At 45.7% G+C, this 23,712-nt stretch overlaps 2 protein-coding genes across 2 annotated transcripts in view; both read right to left on the bottom strand.

Annotated features, from left to right (window-relative positions):
• Window positions 1-9,055: 9,055 nt before the first annotated feature.
• The window catches only part of LOC109397066 (transcription factor cwo), a 130,703-nt gene continuing 116,046 nt past the window's right edge, over window positions 9,056-23,712 (bottom strand). The window contains exon 4 of the transcript XR_009996525.1: window positions 9,056-10,670. The gene's annotated coding sequence lies outside the window, so the exon portion shown is untranslated. The remainder of the gene's footprint in view (window positions 10,671-23,712) is intronic.
• LOC134285650 (transcription factor cwo) overlaps window positions 9,056-23,712 on the bottom strand; it is a 34,203-nt gene continuing 19,546 nt past the window's right edge. Inside the window, exons 2-3 of the mRNA XM_062846835.1 lie at window positions 16,454-16,787; window positions 9,056-16,383 (exon numbers count right to left, since the gene is read on the bottom strand). Of these exons, the coding sequence (XP_062702819.1) occupies window positions 15,281-16,383; window positions 16,454-16,787 (1,437 nt within the window). The 3' untranslated portion in view covers window positions 9,056-15,280. The remainder of the gene's footprint in view (window positions 16,384-16,453; window positions 16,788-23,712) is intronic.

Genomic DNA, 23,712 nt, shown 5'->3' on the forward strand with positions numbered 1-23,712 from the left:
TATTTCTGCAAAGTTTGTAAAGTTTCATTAGTTTGAATGTTTCTAAATGCTGTAAAATTATGTTTAGAATTAATCAAAAAAAAAATGTCACCGATTTTCAATTGTTTTTCATATTTATTCAGTGCATAGAAGCACTACAGTAGTACCATAGACTAATTTCAAGACCTCGATGTACCAAATAAAACCATTTAATTTGTTGTGTTCAGTCCGGTACCCAATAATATACATTACCGTGTATTTTTTTCCGTGTAAATTGCCTTTTGTGTAAATTTTATTTGGCGTGTTACACAGATCTAACAGTAAAGGACTAAAGATGGATTACGTAATTGGGTACCGAGGATTGTTCACAATCTGCGAACTTGACTGCGGAAAAAATCGCGACTATGACGCCGCTGGTAGTACTGTGGAGGCGTTCCTACAGAAGAATTCAATGGAGTGTATCCTGAGGGTCTTGACATAAATACCACTAAGTTTGAAGAGGAGCTGAAGGCTGCTCGCACCCAGCCAGAAAAAGATATTCAAGATCAATTACCACAACGCTAACAAGAGTATCGCGATTAGTTGTACTTGCTCCACTTCTCCAAGAGATCACCGTCGATGAAGAAACTGCAGAGTATACGTGCTTTGTTTTTCCACACCTTCGAGTGGGACCGATACAAGCCTGTGTACCGATAAATTACGAAATGCTCCAACTGCCTGAACTTTGATCATGAAGCTAAAAACTACCACATCCAGAGCCGCTGATCCATAGGTATCCACATAAGTGGCTGAAATTCCTTTGACCAAACGTGTGAACTGCATCCAGGATCATTTCGTAGTTGGACCTTTCCGACTAGAGATAAATTCACGCCAACCAGAGTGACTGTCGCCCGAAGAAACAGCGAGTCGACTTCGACCTCGGCCTTGACTCCTTCTCGAAGTTGCTCTCATCTAAAGGTCAGACCGACCCCGAAGCAAGCCAACGCCACCCCACCCCTAGGATTCTGGGGCAACGGTTCACCGTCGAATGTGTGTTTCCAGCATGGATCCCTACCGTCAGCGCTACAGCATGGCTTGCCATGCCGCAGGCCATCGTCTCTGGTCACTGAGATGCAGTGAATGGTCAAGCAAGTGATGCAATATTACAAGCACTGCAACATTCGCCGTCAAGCTCTTTAACTGGAACGTCTGATCGGTGACGAAAAAAGAGACGGAAGTCGTCGACTTCTTGCAATATGGAGACAGGATTCCTGAAATAAACGTCCGAAGAGGGTCTGGAGTATAGGATAAAGGGTGATACGGTCAAAATTTGGTCACACAATTTGTTTCATAACTTGAGACTGTGTACACCAAAACAGCTGATTTTTGTACCAGTAATGGTACATTATATGTAGCTTATACCATAAAATTTTCATCAAAATCGGTTTAGTATTTTCGGAGATATTGTGAATCCTGAAAACTGCAATTTTAAAATTTTGTACAAAGAGGATTAAAAAATAAGAACACATTTTTACTCTTTTTTTTTATAGAGCCAGAAATACTGAACCAATTTCAATGAAAATTTTTCTGTGTGTAAAGTATATATATCAAAATGTTGTGTAAAAATTTCATTCAATTTGATCCAGCCGTTACGAAATTATATTTGTTCAGGTGGTCAAATTTTGTAAAATTTTGTCATGTCAAGTCAAATTTTGGTCACACAATTTTTTTCATAACTTTAAATTGCGTACACCAAAACAGCTGATTTTTGGATCAGTAATGGTACATTATATGTAGCTTGTACCATAAAATTTTCATCAAAATCGGTCTAGTATTTGCGGAGATATTGTTGAACCCTGAGATACGCAATTTTAAAATTTTGTGCAAAGAGGATTCACATATTTTTAGTGTTTTATTTATAGAGCCAGAGATACTTAACCGATTTCAATGAAAATTTTTCTGTATGTGAAGTATGCATATCAAAATGTTTTGTAAAAATTTCATTCAATTTAATCCAGCCGTTACAAAGTTATATTTGCTTAAGTGGCACCCGGTCAGTTTTTTTCATATTCAAACTGCTACAACTTTGAAAGTATTCATACAAAATGGCTCAAAATTTTACTAAGAACGTATATTCATAATAGTACTATACTGTAAAATTTTGATAAAAATCGGAGCAGTATTGATAGTTCTATAATCAAAATTGTGCTTCATTGACCTTAAATTTCCGAAAATTTACTATGGAGCGCCTTTGTACAAAATTTTAAAAAGGTAGGTCGATGGTTTTGTCTATATCGCGCTTTCCACGCTGGCCATAATGGCGCATGCTATAAAAAATTTGACAAGATCTGTGCCCCACACTGAACTGAAATTTGAGAAAAGTTTTCTTAGCAAGCCTGGATTTTTGAAAATAGACTTGCTGTCGCCTAGTCACCTGCCAACAGAGAAACATATCTTGATTTCCTGGGATTTACGGCAAACGTTTAATTATTTAGTTTACTCAAGAATATATTTTACCATCTTATCATACATTTTCTTTTCTAGATTCATTGTGAATGGATTTATGTCCATATCATGTCCGTTCTCTGGATGACTATTGGTCAGGGTGAAGGATTAGGTAGGAATACTCCTACCACTGATGTCCAAGTGCTGCAGCATATCCACATAATTGACGGTCTATGTCGTTCCTCCAGAAATCTGTCTTATTATCAAGCGGTTAAAGTAGCACCACAAAATCCAAGACAAAATTTACCCAGCTTAAAGTTCATCAATCTGAGAGCTCATGGACAGCTTTTCTATCCTTGAGAATCGAAAGAAGGTTGTTATTGCGAAGCTGTGGAGCAGATTCCGCAAGCAAACTACGAACGTTGCATACATTTCCCGAAAACCCACTTCTGCTGCTTTGTTGACACTTCAAGATTCAACGTTATTTTATTTGGGAAACGTTCGATATCTTCTGTGATTTCTAAAAGATCAATGAATATCAGTATGTCAGAACACCAATGAAATAGATTGAATAAAAAGATACCAATACTTGACCAATACCAAAAAGTTGTTGATCGTTTATTTGATGATCAAGATTTTATGAAATCATGATACAGATATACAAATACGTACTTTCTATTGTGTATCTTAAACTTGGAATGCTTGAGACAAATAAACTTGTCCAAAATCGTCTCAATGTCTTACAGAGGCTTAGAGCACCATGGGGAGGGGAGGGTTGATCGTGGTTGACCGCTTGCTAAAGAAGCCCATCAGTTCAAGATACCCACAAAGGCTTATCGAGGAATGTCCACCACACGCCGGAATTGGACAGAAGTTGCGCCAGATATGGCTACCGAATCCTTCACTTTACAGACACTTCACCAGACTAATAGCCATCCAGAGCACGTTCGTGATATCAACATAATCTTATTCGCCATGAATCTAGAACAGAAAATATATTAGATAGAAGAATTAAACTGTTAAATAGGTAAATTAAAGTTTTCTGCAAAGCAGAAGAAAACAAGTTTCCTTTTCTCGGCTGAGGTAACTAGGTGACAACATATTTTCTGCGAAAGTCAAGGTTTGCTAAGATTTTGTATTCAAATTTCAGTTCAGTGTGGGGCACAGATCTTGTCATTTTTTTATAGCATCCGCCATTATGGCCAGCGTGGAAAGCTGGATATCAACTAATACTCAATCGATTTTGATGAAAATTTTATGGTATAAGCTACATATAATGTAGCATTACTGGTCCAAAAATTAGCTGTTTTGGTGTACGCAGTCTAAAGTTATGAAAAAAAATGTGTGACCAAATTTTGACCGTATCACCCTTTACTCCCGGACTTCCAGTAAGGTACCCCGGGGCAAGTGCCTACAGCCATATTTTTTTACTGTTCATTTTTAAGGATAACACCTTTCTTGGAACACCAACGGCTGCTTTGAAAACAAAATAAGTTATTGTTCCCACCATAACGAGATCATATGTGTTATTGTTGGTCATATATGATGTGTGGGTATGCTGCGCAATTCAGATCCCATTGTGATCCACTAGCCTCTGCCCAGCAACTTCTATCCCTACCTCCGCGTGGTACCGGCTGAAAACTACGAGCAACCTTAGGGTGCTCCCCGGTGGGAACTTTTTTTCAACGTCCGAGTGCCAGGGAAGGACTCTAAGCTAAACTCTCGGCTAAACTTTGCACTATGGTCCTCCGAAAATTAGGGGGTTGGTGTCAGGTCCTACGAACCAGCCGTAAAAAAAAACATTGTAACGAAAAATCAGCAACAGAATAATATGAACCGAGACAAACGGCAACGACCCCAGCGAACAAAAAGGACTTGCGATTGGAAACTCGGTACGTGGAACTGCTGATCTCTTAAGGACAGAGTTGTTAGAATCCCAAAATGGCCGCCACAAATGGCCAACTTTGACACCTACTCACGATTTCAAGGGAACAAATCTCTTCGTAAACAAAACCAGCGCACCTAAGCTTCTAATTTTAAGCTTATGACAAGTGAGCAAGAACAGAATAATAAAATGCACCTTTGGTGGAAGCTTGTTTCTTGAGATTTGTGCGTCTGAAGTTCTGATGCACTTTTGAAGCGGGATTTTAAGACGTTTGTCCTTAACTTCATTGGGAGCACCCGTATACTCGCCAATCTACTGAAGGACCGCGGGTTCGGCATCGTAGCGCACACCTCCTGGACAGAATCCATGGTGCGAACGTTTAGAGGTAATCATACCATCTACCAGAGCTGCGGCAACACACGCGAGCTGGGAACAGCTTTAATCGTGATGGGTGATATGCAGAGGCGCGTGATCGGTTGGTGGCCGATCGACGAAAGAACGTGCAGGTTGAGGATCAAGAGCTGATTCTTCAACTTCAGCATAATAAACGTGCACAGTACGACCGTTACCCAAGCCACGACGTCAAGATCATCATAGGAGATTTAAACGCTCCGGTAGGTCAAGAGGAGGAATTCAGACCCACGATTGGAAAGTTCAGCGTCCACCAACAGACGAACGAAAACGGTCTACGACTCATTGATTTCGCCGCCTCCAAAAACATGGTCATACGTAGCACCTTTTTCCAACACAGCCTCCCTTATCGTTACACCGGGAGATCACCACAGCAGACGGAATCTCAAATCGACCACGTTCTGATTGACGGACGTCACTTCTCCGTCATTATCGACTTCAGGACCTATCGTGGCGCCAACATCGACTCCGACCACTATCTGGTGATGGTCAAATTGCGCCCAAAACTTTCCGTCTTCAACAATGTACGGTACCGGCGACTGCCACGGTACAACCTAGAGCGACTGAAACAAACGGATTTCGCCTCAGCATACGCGCAGAATTTCGAGGCCGCGTTCCCAGACAAGGCGAGATCGATGAGGCCCCTCTAGAGGACTGCTGGAGTACAGTGAAAGCAGCTATCAATCAATGGTTCGACGAAGAGTGCCGAAGGAGGAGTAGAAAGCAGCGAGGGCGGTAATGCTGCAGCAATGGCCCCAACAGAACGTGGAACGTTACAAACAGAAGCGGAAACAGCAGACCCGCCTCTTTCGGGAGAAAAATCGCCGCCTGGAAGAAGCGGAGTGCGAAGAAATGGAACTGCTGTGCCCTTCCCAAGAAACACGGAAGTTCAACCAACGCATCCCGCAACGGCTTCGTGTCGCGAGCCGAAATGTGCAGGGATAAGGACGGAGGCTTCTTAACGGACGGACGTGATCGAAAGGTGGAAGCAGTACTTTAATCAGCACCTGAATGGCGTGGAGAACGTAGGCACGGGAGACCACGGCAACGAAGGATGCAAATGAACCAACTCCCACGCTGAGGGAAGTTAAAGATGCCATTCATCAGCTCAAAACTAACAAAGCAGCTGGTAAGGATGGTATCGCAGCTGAACTCATCAAGATGTGCCCAGAAAAGTAGGCCACCTGTCTGCACCGGCTGATAGTCAGCATCTGGGAAACCGAACAGCTACCGGAGGAGCGGAAGGAAGGGATAATCTGCCCCATTCACAAGAAAGGCGACCGTTTGGAATTCGGGAACTTCAGAGCGATCACTATTTTGATTACTGTCTACAAAGTGCTAACCCAGATAATCTTCCGTTGTGTGTCACCTACAACGAATGAGTTCATGGGGATTTATCAAGCCGGCTTCATCGACGGCCTGTCGACAACGGACCCGATCTTCACCGCACGGTAAATCATCCAGAAATGCTGTAAATACCAGGTCCTAACGCACCACCTGTTCATCGACTTCCAAGTGGCATACGACAGTATCGACCGCGTAGAGCTAAGGAGAATCATGGATGAAAACGGCTTTCCTGGGAAGCTGACAGGACTGATTAAAGCAACGATGGACGATGTGCAAAACTGCGTAAGGGTTTCGGGTGAGCTATCCAGTTCATTCGAATCTCGCCGGGGACTGCGACATGGTAATGGACTCTCATGCCTACTCTTCAACATCGCTCTAGAAGGTGTGATGCGACGAGCCGGGCTAAACAACCGAGGAACGATTTTCACAAAATCTGGTCAATTTGTGTGCTTTGCGGATGACATGGATATTATTTGCTGGAACATTTGGAACGGTGGCATAGCAAAGCAGCAAAGGTGAATGTTTCAAAAACAAAGTACAGTTAATACATCCTGGTAGGCGGAACCGAACACGACCGGATCCGTGTGGGCAGTAATGTTATGATAGACGAGGATACCTTTGAGGTGGTGGAGAAATTTGTCTACCTCGGATCCTTACTGACGACTGCTGACAACAACGTGAGTCGTGAAATCCAAAGGCGCATCATCATCAGCGGAAGTCGGGCCTATTACGGGCTTCAGAAGAAGCTGCGGTCAAAGATTCACCAACGCATCAAATATACCATATACAAAACGCTAATAAGGCCGGTGGTCCTCTAAGGGCACGAGACAAGGACCTGCAAGCACTCAGAGTTTTCGAGCGACGCGTGCTAAGGACGATCTTCGGCGGTGTGAAGAAGAATGGCGTGTGACGGAGAAGGGTGAACTACGAGCTCGCTCCACTTTACGGCAAACCTAGCAGGATACAAAAGCTGAAAGGATACGATGAGCAGGGCATTTTGTGAGGATGCCGGAAAACAACGGGCCGAATTCTCATTGGACGAAACTTTTGCGGGTGACAGCCAGCGTAGTGTATTTTAGCGCCAACTGCCCGCGAAAGCGAGATGGAGAGCCGATAGTGACGACAGGGGCTATGACGAAGCAGCGGCAGCTGATCCAAGGTGCGACGCGACAGCAAACTATCCTTTCCTTCAGTTAAAGCACCACTCCAGCTGGAATAAACTCAGTGAATGGTGTGTGGTATTGAATCTGCATTATTATTCGACTAGCCTTCCATTGAACGCTGAAGTGTTCTCCAATGTATGGCAGAATTGTCAACTCGGCGGAGAGCTTCTTCAATAAGAAGCGCTTGATGATTTTGTCGCATTTCCATGAGGTGACCCAGAAGTTGATTCAGCACCTTTACGAACAGTTCGGGCATGCCAATTTGAAAACTGTATTCTTCGCATCTAGTATAGGCAAAGGTTCAAAATACCGTAAAAGCGACCGGCGATGCAGTAGGTGGTGAACAAATGAGTTTGATGCAAGGTAAAAGCGATCTCCAAGACCGGCTTCGCTTCTAGTTGAGCGAATAATTACTCCTTATTTTCGGCCCTTCAGTTCCGTGGACATCGACTACCTGTGTTCGGTGGACGTGGAAGTCACGATCGACCGGCGGAAGAAGGACTCCTGTGCTGAAAATTTCATTTCGTCATATCTAAATTCAATCACCTACAGCTCATTTTAGAAGCTGAACCTGAGAATATGGTATATGAAAAACTTGTGCGGCTAGACCAGTTCTGTAAGAAAGTCACGGAAAAACCGCTATTTTTTAAATATTTAAGGTGAATGTCACGGCCTACCTTTGAAAAATGCCAAATGATATTCACCGTGAATATCATTTGCATTTTTCGAAGGTAGTCCGTGACATTTACCTTAAATATTCGAAAAATGTCGTTTATTCCGTGACTTTCTTGCAGAACTGGTCTAGCCGCACAAGTTTTTCATATACCATATTCTCAGGTTCAGCTTCTAAAATAAGCTGTAGGTGATTGAATTGAGATATGACGGCACTCTTCACCTGCATAACCGTGCGAGCGGTGCACCTTGAGGTCGTCCATAGTCTTACGATGAAATCGTGCCGGGTTGCCATCTATTGCTTCAGCAGCAAGTTCGGCAACTCCAGCCATATCACCGATGATGCTACGGTACTTTCAGGGAGCAAACAACGAGCTGGAGAAGACCAATCAAGAGTGTGCAGAGATTGTAGGCAGCTCAACCACTGCTTGGTACCTTATTCCTACGATGATTGGTGTCGGGTGCGAACGTGAAAACTGACAGTTCAAAGCCTCCCGTAGGAGCGCAACGGAATCCATATACCTAATCGTTCAGTTTCTTGCAGACCGAATGAGGAAGTGAAAGAGGGGAAGCAATAGTACCTGCTGACGATCAACCACCACATGGTCAAAATGGTTCGACAATCAGCAGGTGCACCAAGATGGCGACCTAATATTCGTGAACGACGACTAAAACCTGAAGTCCTGGAGACTTGGCGTCATCGAGGCGATGATCAAGGGCTCAAATGGACGAGTCCAACAGGCCGATGTGTGAACTGCCGATGGTATGGTGAGATATAGAGATGAGGCGTGGTGAATCTTGCGGCATTAAAGGTAAGGTAAATCCGGAGATATCGACAGAATGTGGAAGGATAAAAGAGAGAATCAGACAACGAACAATTCCACTTTCGGAAAGGGTGTTCGTTTTACTTGGACTTGAATGAATGGATTTATGCATTGCATCGTACCTACACAAAAAAAAACGCGGAAGTGGTAGGTATCAGAAATTTTTAAGAAATGTCATGGTTCCGTACCGAGATTTGAGTTAATGATGGGAAAATGCACTCGTTGAAAGGTGGAAGCAGTACTATGGCAAACATTTGAATAGCATAGAAGTATTAAGACGAATGAAGCTGGGCAAAGGCATTTCTCAATTTCCCACTCTTCCCACCAGAAGTGAAGTGAAACCCAATCGGTTGACGATTTTTTATGACAATTCATTTGGTTTATTTTGTTTTCATCACTATTTATATGTACAGCACTTGTCTTCTCGCGCAAATGTCAATCGATTGTACAACACAAACAATTCCTTCTTTCCATAATTTCCATATATATGCCTACTAACACTGTTTTTTTTTTTGTTTCGCCATCATCTTCCGCTTTCCTTCCGTTTCATTTCATTATCATTCCTATTCTCAGACGAAGGGGGATTTGGGGGGGGGGGGGGGTGTTTTACAAATATACAAGACACAAAGCGACTGATTGTGGTTTATACAGATCCGTTCTTCCCGGTTTGTGTGTGTGTTGTGTGTAGGTTGAACGACATTTTGTTTTTTTTGTTTTTACTTCCTGTTCGATTTGCTGGGACGCTTGATTTCCGTTCCTTTTTTCCGCTTCTTCTTGTGTACTCGCTAAGCTTTTCTTTCAATCTTTCTTCTTTCTCATTTTCGTGGCTCTGCCACGACAGTTTCTCGCTATAGCGCGTTTCCATCTTTGTTGGTTTGTTGGCTTGTTTACTTTTTTGTTTGTTTTATTAATCAGTATCACAGATTAAAAGATTTCATAATTGTAATAATATGTTTGTTTGTGTTAAAAGTAATAAACAACTGTTTCAAATTGCGGGTGTTTGTTGTTTGCTGGCTGTTGTTAACGTTGTTGTTGTTGGTATTTAAAAAAAATGAAACAATTTCGTATCAAAAGAACGTGTGACACGATAGACATTAGGTAGTTGTGGGTACAAAATGGCTTACAGTTTGCTGTTGTTGTATGGCTGTCTGACTGGTGTCTCTTCCCGTGTCCTCGGATCCCCATATGTTTGTTCAATTGGTTTCTCCTAGTCTACTGTTTGATTCTGGCTAGATCTTCTTCGTTCATTCGCTATCTATCGCTGCTTTGTTGTTTTTTGTTTGTTTGCTTGTTACAAATATTGTTTACCTGAGTTGAAATATACATATTACACATACTTTGTTAGTTTCACTTGTTTTATCTTTGTCTGCATTGATTTCGTTTCATTTCTTCTGGTTTCAGCGGTAGTATTAATGGAATTTCTTACTTTTGCGTGTCGTTATCTATATGGTATCTATTGTTTTTCTTCGTTTTTTTTTTCAATGGCATTTTACATTTTCAATTTTAATGTGGTTAAGTATGCTCTTATATCATTCCAATCAGTTCCAATCACAAGAACCATATTTGTGTGTTTTACGTATAAATTATCTAGGGAAAAAAACTAGGTCAAATGCACATTGTGAATGGCGCAAAAATGCATTTCATCATTATCTTCATCAGCATCATCTTCTATAAAGTTTTACAGTTGCCTTGTAGGTTTTGCATTTTTCTTTTGTTTTCTGTGGAAAAGTACTTTCCAAAGTGGGATGAATCTAGCGCCTAAACAATCCAGGGACGTTCTGATGGAATTTTCTCATGGATAGGCAGTGTGGAACTTTGTGGGTATGAAGATTTTGTCTCTTTTGTTGAAATTCGACTAGAAACCAGACAAATTATTCAAGACATGGCAGAAATTGTCAGTTTTATGGACTTTGTTGGTGTTAGGGCTATCACATAGTTCATGCAGCTTCAAAGCCTTAATAAAACCTGAAATGTCTTTTATTAAATTTCAAGTCCAATTACTGTCATAGTAACCCTTGAACTATATAAGGTAAATAATAATCATACTAATTTGTCATTCCGTTGCAATATCACGTGTTTTCCTTAAGGTTATGTGCTTGTAGCACCATAGCAACGGACAAACAGTTGAAGAAAATACAAGATTCGAGGAATTAGGTGTCACTTCGGAGAACTTTAACACGAAGAATGAACGGTAGCGACTAAGAAGCCGGAGGTCTAGCCGGAACAACAGGAGCGGAAAGCCAGCAAGCGGATTTTGTCTGGAGTGGCAGCTAGTGGATTATTCTATAAATATGAACTATGGACATGGAAGCACCCGGGATCCAGATGCGAGCGGATACGATACGTGCGCGAAGATTCTGCAGGACGTGAAGAGGCCTGATGGCCCTGTTGGAATCGAGTCTGGATGGGCATTCTTGTGGAATGCTTCAATCAGACAACCCTCATATCGAGACAACCTTTATGTAATGTATAGATACACCATGACCGTGTGTTGTCGAATGTATTGTTATTGTGCCGAAGTCATCGAAATCGAGCAAGAGTCACGTGATGTGCTTCCAGTCCAGTTCCAGTAAAACCGGTTGAGTCATTACGTTTCAGAGTGACCGCGAGAAAATAGGATGGAACTTTGACAGGTACTCCTTACTCGGCTTTCATGGTGCAACATCGTCGTAACAGCCCGGATGTGTGGATCTTCGATTCCGAAACGACGGCCCGCATATTTCGAGAAAAAGCGATCCGGAAAGTGGCAAAATAGATGAGCGACGGCGTCATAGTCGCAAATAACATGAAGGCGTCAGTTGTTGCTAAGGGCAACGTGACTATCAAAGCCATCTCAGGTGATGCAACTGATGTGTTGTGCATTCCAGAACTAACCATGAATCTCTGGTCCATGCACAAGGTCTGCAGTCGTGGCCATCGGGTGGTATTCTACAAGGATGTGTTTTGGATCGGGTTATGGCATCTCTACACGCACAGTTTGAAGCAACTGCGCAATATGGTACGTACGTGGTGTGAAGCTCGACGAATCCGATATTCCGGATTGCATTCCGTGCTTAGAAGGGAAGAATCAGCATCAACCATTCAAATTCAAAGAGACCAGAGCAGCAGAAGTGTTAGAACTCGTTCAACACAGAGATCTTTCTATGCGGTCCCATGGAAACGACAACCGTAGGAGCTTGCAAGTACTGTCTAACCTTGGTCGACGACTACAGCGGAAAGTGTTCGGTCTACTTCATTCGACTGAAGACGGAAAGTGCTGGAGTGTGTAGCTAGGGGTTGAGAGAGATACTGAGAAAATGATACGTAGGGCATATAGCATCAGCAGCCGTGATGCACCATCGACAAAACAAAGCAAGCGATCAGCATGAAATGAAACGTCAGTCTTGTAAAGTATTTCACACGAGTAGGTTGCATCATTGAATCCTTCCTCATCTGAGCAGAGTTCCAGCCGGCGGAATGGCCCGGAATGCCACAGTGTCCGTCCGGACACGACAGAGTGCTTCAAGGATTTTCAAGCCTTTACAGAGACTCGTAACAGGTAAGATGCTAAAGCAGCTTAGAAGTGACATGAAGCGACATTTGAAACAGTTCGGAATCCAGCACGAAATCAGTGTACCGTCTACCCCCGTTGGTTTGAACGACACCTCATGAAAACCAACGGGGTTCATTTTTTAATTTGAACTTCTAGTAACCCTGTGGGCATCGAAAAACACACTGATGGTAACCATCTTTGTTGTTTTGTTTTGATTCTGCGTTTCTTTTCACCCCGTTCCATGAGCATAATGGCATTTGAACCATTTTTAATTTGAACAATGTGCAGATTCTCTCTCTCTTCTTGGCGTAACGTCCTCACTGGGACAAAGCCTGCTTCTCAGCTTAGTGTTCTATGAGCACTTCCACAGTTTTTAACTGAGAGCTTCCTCTGCCAATGACCATTTTGCATGTGTATATCGTGTGGCAGGCACGAAGCTACTCTATGCCCAAGGAAGTCAAGGAAATTTCCTTTACGAAAAGATCCTGGACCGACCGGGAATCGAACCCGTCACCCTCAGCATGGTCATGCTGAATACCCGTGCGTTTACCGCCTCGGCTATATGGGCCCTCGATGTGCAGATTAGAGGGGGTCAAATTAAAAAGTGTTCAGATTAGATGAGGTCAAACCAACGGGGTAGACGGTACCGCATAACTCACAACAAGATGGAACCGTTCAAATCCAAAGGGACCAGAGTAGCAGAAGTGTTAGAACTCGTTCAACACAGAGATCTTTCTATGCGGTCCCATGGAAACGACAACCGTAGGAGCTAGCAAGTACTTTCTTACTTTAGTCGACGACTGCAGCGGAAAGTGTTTCGTCTACTTCATTCGATCGAAGACGGAAAGTGCTGGAGTGCTTCAATGATTACCAAGCCTTTTCAGAGACTCGAAGGGTCTGTAAGTGACTCCAGAAAGAAGGCCGACCTACTTGGACCTGTGCGTTTCCGAAGGTACGAATGAAGAAATGGGATCCGAAATCGGAGCACGGCATCTTTGTCGAATACGCCGCAGGATCGAAAGTGTATTGTGTCTACAGTTCGAGGCGAGGTTCGAGGTCAAGAAGTGTTGTTGAACGAAAACAGCAATGAACTTTAAGCTTCCGAACCAAAAATGCTGCAGTTTCGCGGATGGCTTCAGTTGACATCAGCCCGGACTCTGAACAAAACGCCGCAACTACCGTAGCAGAATTACTACCAGCGAATGAAACCGGCGGCGAAGAGTTGTCGGACCCGTTAGAATCTGCGCTGCCTCCATAACAAAAGGCTCCATATAGTGTAGTAAGGCGCAGTGGCAAGGAACGCAGGACTTCAAGTGCCGTCCCTCACAGCAGTTTCCGTCAAAAAACACAGTTGTTTAAGGAAGCGATGCGAAGCGACGACAGCTGTTGGCATGAAGCAATGAAGGTGGAGATGAACTCCAACAGAGGTAACGGGACGGGAATTGTGCGATCTACCAGCGGGGCGGGAGGCCCTAACATTGAAATGGAAGCTCAAGCGACGGACGAAGGCGGACGGTTCGATCGAGCGGTACACGATCGGGCACGGAGTCGACTACGGAGAAACCTATTCACCACTGGTCCGTTATCCCATCTTGAGCTGAAGATCCATCAGCTCAACGCAGTAACGGCGTCTCGTCAAATCGTAGAGCAACTGGAAGTGTTCGGCGGACGTAGCAAGCAAGTATCGTATGGAACAAGAAGCTCAAAAAGGTACCTACTGAGAGACATCGGTCTGCAGCAATCTAAATGGCGAGAAGGTTCTCATCGTGGCCGTATATGTGGACGACCTTCTGTACCCGGAGAGTACCCTTGCTGTACCCGGAGCAGAACCTCGAAATGCGTGTCACGCAGGGTGACAGAAGGTTCTGCAAGCCAGAAGCTAAGCAAGGAAATGTGTCCAAGTGTTTTGATGAAGCCGAAAGGAAGTCAACCATTCCGTTGCGTAAACTCGTGGTGGACTATGATTTGTCGGCCGAAGTCCCAGACGGGATATAGCATTCGCAGTCAATGCAGTCAGCAGCTTAAGTAGAAAACCAGGAAAAGTCCGCTGGACGGCAGCCAAACGCCAGAAAGGAACGGAGGGTATGAAGTTAGTCTACAGTAGCGAGAGTGAAGAACAGCTCCACGGGTATTCGGATGCCGACTGGGCAAATGATCCAGAGACCAGGCGATCCGTGTCAGCCTACAAGTTTGTACAGTTGAGTGGTGCAGTTGCCTGGAGCTGCAGAAGCCAATCCACAATTCCACGACGGAAGCAGGATATATTGGCTATCGCAGCTTCTGGCCAGAATGCTTTATGGTGACACTTATTGTGTGTAGAGCTTAGCAGCCTCACTACTACAACTGAAATTCGTTGCGACAACAGATGTGCAATGTCTAGCAGGAAAAGAAATCGGCCACTGGCCGCGGACAAAACACATCGATCTGTTGCGCCATCACTTCATCAAGGAGCCACCAGAAAGCTATTGTTCTCCAACACGTTTCATCCGAAAATCAACTGGCGAATGCCCTGACGAATCCAGTTCTGTTCCCCAAACTCCGTTAGTAGCCAAGATTAGATTGTAAAAATACTTTAAAACCTTGTTAAAACCTGCAATGAAGAAACATGAATCTTCTTCTCTGTTCATAACTGCCATGTGCAGCATAGTTGTCCCATATTCTATGGGAATCCCTATTAACATGGCACAACTATGCTGCACACGGCAGATAAGGCTTTAGTCATTTAAATGAAGCAATATCTTCACCACACCAACAAAGTTCTCCTCATCCTGTAAGCAGTGCTGCCAACCGCTGCGCTGCTGGATTGTTCACGGCGCAAAACCCATCCTGCAGGCAACACATTTCTCTTTTTGATATTCTAACTTCATTCATGGTCAATTATAACTAATCAAAGGCTCACAATGGCGACGCCCGGACATAACCTAAAATTCCCCGCGCGCGCGCCATTCTCTGCGCTCCGGTCGCCGCAACAACACTTGCGCACCGAGTCAGCCCTCCAATTTCAAAACAACGTTCGAGGCTAACTTCCTGCCCCCTAGCTGGTCTAGCATCCGTTAACCATGGTTTCGACCAGGGCTGACTTGGCGGCGGTGCCGGTCGTTGCCGCGGAAGGTAGCCCATTGACGGCGGCAGCCGTCGCCGCTGCAGCCGCCGCCACTGCCGCAGACTTGATCAAACTGGCCGGGGCATAGTTCACGCTGATGCTGATCGGGTGCAGCGGCGGCATCTGCCGGTAGCTTTTGCCGAACAGATCCACTCCGTTCAGGTATGGCAGTAGGCTTTCGTAGTTGACGTTCAGCGGAACGTAGAAACCCTGGGTGTGGCAGGCGAACACGGGCACGGCACAGGAGGCGTAGACGCTCCGCGCGCCCACCACGTGCTCGCTCTTGATTTCGGTGAGGCTGTTCTTGGTGTCCTCGCGGTCGTCGCGGGCCGCCTGCGGCACCGGCGAGCCGTACTCCGTGGAGGAAATCTTCCGCTTCAAGGACAGCGGTTCGTCGGTTCCGTTGCAGCTCTTCGGCCCCAGCCCGTTGACGAGCCCTTTGCAGATGGCGGACGGCGGAGGTACTTCGGACATCGGATGATCCTCGTGAACGGACGAGGGACTGTGAGCCATCTCCGCCAGGTGACCGCCGTTCTCGTGACCGTGGGTGTCCTGCGAGAACCGCTGCTGGATGTAGTTCTTGAACTTGTAGCTGTTGTGGCTGTGTTCGTGCTCGGGCGAGTTCTCGGAGAACTTCCGCATGCGAATCGTCCGCAGAACACTCTCGTGCTGGGCGTTGATGTTGTTGTTGGTGTCCTGCGAGAGGTGCGGCAGCTGACCGTTGGTAGAACTGGTGGAAATCCGCGACGGAGACGACGCCTCAAAGTCCACCGTCGAGTGATTGCTGGAGGTGTCCAGGTGCTGCACGCTGTTCGGGGCGGTCGAGGTGATCACCGCGGCCTGTGGTGGATTACTACTGCTGCTGCTGTTGGTATTACTGCGAAAGCTGAGGTCCTTCACGTCGTGGTGATCGTTGCTGCTGTGTTCGATATCGGACGGACACGACAGCATATCCCTGAGCTGTGACAGCGGTCCCGGGTGCAGGTACACTGGACTGCCGCCGTTTGGAATCTCCGAACCGCACCGGGACTTCAGCATTTCACCTGTAATCAACAAGCACTCAATGTCAAAAGAGAGTTCAACCAACAATCCTGTAGCGACTATCCAGCTCACCTTTCATGATCTCGTTGCAGTGGTCCTTGAGGTGCGCCACCATCCGGTAGCACATCTCTTCGCCCCGTTCCCGCAGCATGAATTTGGCCGCCTCAGTCAGACAGTCGTGGTAGCCAACGCGGTACTGTTCCGTGCAGGAGCTCTCCCGAACGCACTCCTGGTTCTGGAGGTTCTTCAGGTGTCGGATGGCCATTTCGATGATTTCGGTTTTCTCCACGCGGCCGCGGCCCTTGCGCATGTACTGCTGCGGGATGAGACGGGACAGGTCCGCCAGGCAGGAGTTCATCCGATCCCGGCGCCGTTTCTCTATTATTCGATGTGAGAGCGGATCTTGCTGCGGACGAAGAGAGAGAGATAGATGGATCGAGTTAGTTTTGTGGGAAAGTTTCCTGAGATATCTAAAATATGGGTGCTTTCAATGAACCCCGGAGATTTCGTAAATCTGGCCATGAGCAACATTTGCAAGGTTCTAATTTGCTTGCATGCAAGTGAAAGTATACAGTTTGTGAAATATTTCAGTCGACATCTCATTGAAAACATTTCAAATACACATGTCAAAAGAAACTGTCCCAATCGTTACTGACTGACGTGTATTATGTTTAATGAACCACCCTAGCTACCCACCCATTCAACATCACGCGAGACGAATTACCGCCCTTCACTCTAATCTCGCGGAAATATCAATAATCCCGATAAAGTGCAGTCTTCACTTGTGTCATTATTGACCGTCTACTCGAAACGACGGATGACTGCGATGAGCGATGGAAGATAACCATGGCGACCACGTGATGACGCTCTTATCTCCTTCTTCGCTATTATTTATAAGCCGAAAGCCGTTGATGGTTAAGCGTTGTGGCCTGCTATGGCGGTGTTCTAGGAAAGGAACGCACGGCGAAGAAGACAGGCGAAAGCCGTCTTATGGGTACTTGGAAGAATGGAATGATGTTTACGTTTCCACAGTTATGGATGTGTTTACTTTTTACTGGTCTTTCGCAATACCCGATAGGCATGATTATAGTCCGCTGCTGCCGACTGCCGACCTAGTGTCAAGTGTCTGAGCAAATTATGCGCGATGATCGCTGCGACAAACGCATGTACTGGCCAACATGTATCTACCAACGACAACAACTTATACAATTGTGTACGACAATTTGTTTGCTCGCACAACGACTAGGAAGATGACTTATCCGCTGAACCTTAAATTGGCATGCTGATTGTCAAAATATTACGATCACCATCAAAACTTTTAGAATTGGGAATTGGACATTCACGGAAACTTACTTCATAAGTTTGAATCTGTGGGGTGTGAACCAACGATAGTGTCATTCCCCTTGCTTGCCCTTCCCCTAGTACAAGCATCAGTGTCATAGATTAGCACCTTATTCTGGAAGTAGCTCTCCAGTATCCGGCATAGGCTAACTGCGGGACTCCTAGGTGGTGTATGGCGCACTCGATGGTGGCCCAGCTGATGCAGTTGAACGCATTCTTTCCATCCAGAGTCACGGTCGCGCAATAGCGGATTCCTGTTCGCTTCTTTTGGAGCGCTATCTCGGCTGTTTTGGTTACAGCCCTAATAGCGTCCACCGTCGATCGACCCTTCCGGAAGCCGAAATGGTTATCCGAGAGACCAGATTTATCGGGTTTCTCGGTATAGACCATCAGCCTCGACAGAATGATCCGTTCCAACAGTTTTCCGGCGGTGTCCAGCAGACAGATAGGTCTGTACAGACGGCATACGTATGCCGACGGGTCGCCAGGTGGCATCCCGGGTTTGGGCAGTAGAACCAATCTTTGCCTTTTCCACCTCTCTGGAAATTCGCCTCTGTCTAGGCACATCTGCAAAGCCATTCTGAACATGTCAGGGCTAGCCTCGATGGCCGTCTTGATGGCTACTGTTGGGATATCGTCCGGAGTCGGAGCCTTGTACAACTTAAGCGACTTCGCTTCGCTCGTCGTTCGTTACCAAGGCGACCTCGCTTTGGCCGTAGGAAACGGGGGTCCATGGTCTTGTATCGTGGCGCGAGAACAGCGTTTCCACGATCTTCTGCAGCATCTCGGGGTGCTAACGCGCCCTTCGTTTTGGCCATGACTATTCCGTAGGCATCACTCCAAGGGGCCGAGTTGGCTGCCTGGCACAGATTTTCCAAGCAAGCCCGCTTACGTGGCTTAATCTGTTCGGTCAGTGCCAGTTTAGCCTCCTTGTAGCCTATAAGGCCTCACTTCGCTCCATTCTACCCTCATCGGTGCGAGCGCTTTGCATCCTTCTTCTAGATCTTAGGCAGGATGCGCGGAGTTCTGCGATTTCTGGACACCACCAGTACCGTATACCGGCTTGCGTCCATTTCTGGGTAGGGATCGCCGATGACTAGATCATCGCTGGATAGTTCGTCGCTGTTAACCTCCATAAGCAAACGCTCCACAAATGCCGGCTTATCAAAGCGTGAGGTAAACCATCCCTGTTGACGGTCGATGACCTTCGGCTGTGGCCGTCTTCCTCCGTGTTCCACCCTATATTGAACCGTTATCGCCAGGGATGCGATATGGATCCGATAGTAGGGCGATGCCTGTACTTGACTCCGAGACTGACTGCCACAGCAACTATTGTGCGGCTTCACAGTGTGCCTCAGATTTAGCTGTGTAACCTGCATTATGGTCAGTTGGTTCGACCTCCTTGCGTGCCTGGACATTTAGGCCCGCCCGTCATGTGACCCTCGTTCGCCGTTCAAATCAGGCATTTTGATACCGAGTTGCACTCTCTGGCGAGGTGGCCTTCCACTCTGCCCTTCCTGCAGAGTTTGCTTCTGTCGGGTCCTTTACACGCCCACGATTTGAATCCTTGTTCGAAGCTTTTGAAGCACACCTCTGGCGGTTCGTATGTGCTGAGCGGGCACACTGACCAGCCTTCTTTTATTTTGCCGACTGCAGTTGACTTGTTCACGGGGAGCTGCGTGCCTGCCGGAACCTTTCGCAGGCGGATCGATGCACTTAGTGCATCTACCTCGCACTGCTGCTTAAGTTCGGCTGCGAGCTCCTCAGCGTCGGCGATCTCGTCCACATGTTCACACTGGAGAGTCGCCTCCGCCGTTAATGATCTGACCTGCACTTTTTCGCCCAATATTTCCTGAGTTAGTGCCTTGTCGGAGGTGCCTTTCTTAATCGCATCCTTCTTTAGCACTAGCATCATCTCTCCAGTCCTGGTGCGTCGGATGATTTTTACAGCGATGAGGGACGATTTTCGCCTCGCATGAGCCTCAGCACCTCGGCTTATGTATCCGCCTTAGTTTTGCAGACCAATGCGTCGCTCCGTTTGCGCTTGCGGGCTTGTTTCACTTTTCACAACTTGTTCTTTTCAACCGTAATCCAAGGGTTCTCCTTCCCTTGGTCCACTTGGCATCCTGGGGCTTGATTTCCCTGTTCCTTGCGCGTTTCGCAACCGACTTGGGAGCCTGGTTGCTCGCGCTGGCCGTCCCTTTCTTCCTCTTCGGCTTTTCGCTCGCCTTTGTCGGACGCTTCTTGAGCCGCGTCTCCTCGGCAGGATTCGATCATGCAGCTCGAGCCGTAGGGTGGTTTGACCTCTTCGCTAGGGCTTTGGCAAGCTGCATGCTTTCGTGCTGCATCGTCGCGTTGCCAGCAAAGAGGAAGCTGTCCGTTTCTCCATGCTCGCATAAGCCGCATACAACTTCTTGGTCAGAGCCAGCGATTTGCGGACCTTCAGCAAGCCATGTTTCAGGTCCGTGCTGATGGTAGTCCACCCACCCACTCGTCCAGCTGTTCGGCAACTACCACCATTTTTGGTAGACCGCTCCTATTGTGGTTCAACGCCCGCGTGAGGTCCGCGGCAGTCATCTGCGCTTCCTCTGCCGGTGATGCGCCGCCTCATGCTCCTCCTGTTGAACCTCCTGTCACCTACTCGCTGGTGAGTACATAAGCCTCCTCGCGCGAACGGGTTCAACGCCGTTCCCTCTGCCTCTCCACTCTCGATCACATGGATTATGGATTTAGTAGTCATTTCTGTTGAGTACCCCTTGGAGGCGCTATCCCTCTATGCCAATGAAGTAGTCGCCAATGATCCTGGTGGTTATCTATGCAAGCATGGAGGACACCCGAGGTTTGGCACATGCCCTTATGGGGACTGAGCTCAGAGCCGGATCAGCGCTAATCAGGAGTGTTCATCTAGGAAGAATTATTGAAGAAATCCGTGAAAAACTCGAGAAATTTTTTTGACACGAATACCTAAACAGTCCTGGATCGCCTGAATTAATCTCTGCAGAAATCTATAATCTTTCATATTACTTTTCGAGAGGAAGCTCTTGAGGAATCACAGCAGGAATCTTTGAAGGAATTCTAGCACGAATCCCTGCAGTAATGCCGAATAGCCTATACCCTACCCTTTACTCTATCCTTCACTTAAATCCTTTACCCGATCGTCTTCCCCACCGTCTACTTTACCCTCAACTCCGACCCTCTACCCTTATACTCATCAAGCCCGAGCGATAAACACCAATATTGCACCTGCGAAGCAGCAGTGCCGTCAAATAACAAACATTCTGGAGTTGTGGCCGGCATTTTTGAAACCCACGCCGCCATCTTGACTTCTGATACCCCTATAATTACCTCCACAACCTAAGGGTTCGTTCGCATATTACATAACGTTGAAAGGAGAGGGAGGGGGTCTACCGCTGTATTACGCTCCATACAAATATACTCAATTCTGCAGTTCAACTACAGTAGACGTTCGATAAGTGCAACATGTTTACGTTTCAGTTACCGAATGAAATTCGCTAACTGCAACGACTGACAGGCGTCAAACGGCTGTCAATCGATGTCGGACGCAGCCAAAACGCACTCAAACACATCGAATTGCAGCTGTAGCTGTAGTGCATCCGAAAAACATCGCAGTTCAGTTGACGTTTTGATTTTGATAGATAGCGGTGCGATAACTGCAAAATTGTTGCACTTAGCGGACTTGCAGTTAAAAAACATTGCAGTTAAAGCGTTTGCACCGAACGAACGTCTACTGTATACTAGATTGCTAAGGACGATCTTCGGTGGTGTACAGGAGAATGGTGTGTGACGGAGAAGGATGAACCATGAGCTCACTGCACTCTACGGCGAACCCAGCATACTGAAGGTGGCAAAAGCTGGACGGATACGGTGGGCAGATCATGTTGCAAGTATTCCGAACAACAACCCTGTTCGATGTTTATCGCACTGACGCACTGCCACAAACAATCAGCTTATGCAATGCAAGTGAGCTGAGCATACATAATGATAAGTTTTTAAGTACAGTCAACTTTCGATAGTTGCACTAAGCTCTTAGGGAGCGTCCATAAATTACGTCACGCAAAAATTGCCCATTTTCAACCCCCCCTCCCCCCTATGTCACACTTTTTGTATGAGACCTCTGAAAATTTTGTATGGGTTGTCACACTTCACTGAACCCCCCCTCCCCCCTAAAAGCGTGACGTAATTTATGAACGTTCCCTTAGCCCAGTTAGTGAAAGCCTTTTACTAGGTGGGCTGAGTTTTCAGCTGTAAAATAATCTCTAACAATAGAGATACAGGGCTACCAACCTTGACAAATCATGCTTCACGTCAAAAAGTGACGTTTGACTTCGTTTTAACTGGGCTATAGAGATAAGTGACATTTCAACACACGAACACTAGCGCAAATTTTTCCTCACACAAAAGTGCACGCCGATTGAAAGGCTATTCAGATTGCATATGCAAATATTACCCAATCGAATTGGGTAAAACGGGTAAATAATGATAAAACTAACGTCCGGGGCAAGAGTGCAAATATTTTCCTCGCAGTTTCACAACTACATCTACAAAAAAAGGCACGCATACTAGAGTGGGTCAACGTTGTATGGAGAAACTTTAAATTGGATCGAAAGCCTTTTCAACCTATATTAGCGTCCAAAACAACTGTGGAAAACTTTGGAGCGATTGGTTGCGTCCCCGTATTCCGCATTGCGATTGAAATTTGTATGGAAATTAGTATGGAAAAATGTACTTTTTTGCATTTTACTCATAAATTGAATTCTTTTGTCTAATACCATGTAACTGATGACGTTAAAGTACAGCCTATAATATACCGAAAAACTTTGTCGAAGACCGCAAAGTGATCCGACGCTTGTGAAAAAAGTTATTCGCCTGGTAACTTAGGCCAAAAATTGAGATTTTATTATTGATGTTATTCCTTTACATGTTAAATGTTAAGCACCACTGGGCAATCTGTACGTTATAACTTTTTTCACAAGTGTCGGATCACTTTGCGGTCTTCGGCAAAGTTTCTCGGCATATCCCAAGCAATACTTTAACGTCAATGGATAGATCGTTCTAGACGAAAAATGTCAATTTATGAGAAAAATGCAAAAAAGCACGTTTTCCCATACTAAATTCCTGAGACGAGACTCGCGAAGAGGAAAAAAAGCAACGTCAAGTGCAGCCCAACTGAGCTGTCAGTTGTAGCCCGTTTGATTACGTTACCTAAAACGAGGAAAGTATTGCTATCCGAGATAAATTCTGAAGCCAAAATTCACTCCGAGCAGCATTTTCTTCTCCTGTACTGTCAAAAATAAATTGAAAACAAAATATTCCAATGATTACTTTGCTTGGCTATTGTTGGCGATGCAAAATTTCACCTCAACATGATTTTGTGCGTGAATGGGATTCAGTCACACTGCATGTGAGGTGATGCGGTCACGTACGTGTTTGAACCACCAGCCCAAAACATAATGTCAACACAGATAGGAAGAAGAAAAAAATAACAAAGTGGAGAAAAAGAAGACCGTCTTCGCGAGTCTCGTCTCAGCTAAATTCCATACAAACTTCAATCACAAAGCGGAATACGGGGGAGCAACCAATCGCTCCCAAATTTTTCACAGTTGCTTTGGACGCTAAAATGAATCGAAAAAGCTTTGTTCCAAAAAATCGACTTTGTTGACCCAGTCTAACGCATACATTCATGCATACATTTGAACGTGATTACCTCTATAGCACACCTAACGGGTGTCTAGTTAAAACGTAGCCCAACGAACGAAATTTGATTACCGGCAATTGGGTTTAGTGAATAAAATATTGCTATTTTCTATAGCCTAATCGAAAGAGCTCCCCAGACAACTAGTAATCGTATAAGATGTTGCATAAGATGATAAAGTGGAGGTCATATGCGTACATGCCTCAATTTAGGCGTATGTAAAATGTACGCATATCGCCTCCATTTTAACATCTTATGCAACATCTTATACGATCAC

The sequence above is a fragment of the Aedes albopictus genome, chromosome 1 (assembly GCF_035046485.1).
Source record: "Aedes albopictus strain Foshan chromosome 1, AalbF5, whole genome shotgun sequence".
Lineage (NCBI taxonomy): Eukaryota > Metazoa > Arthropoda > Insecta > Diptera > Culicidae > Aedes > Aedes albopictus.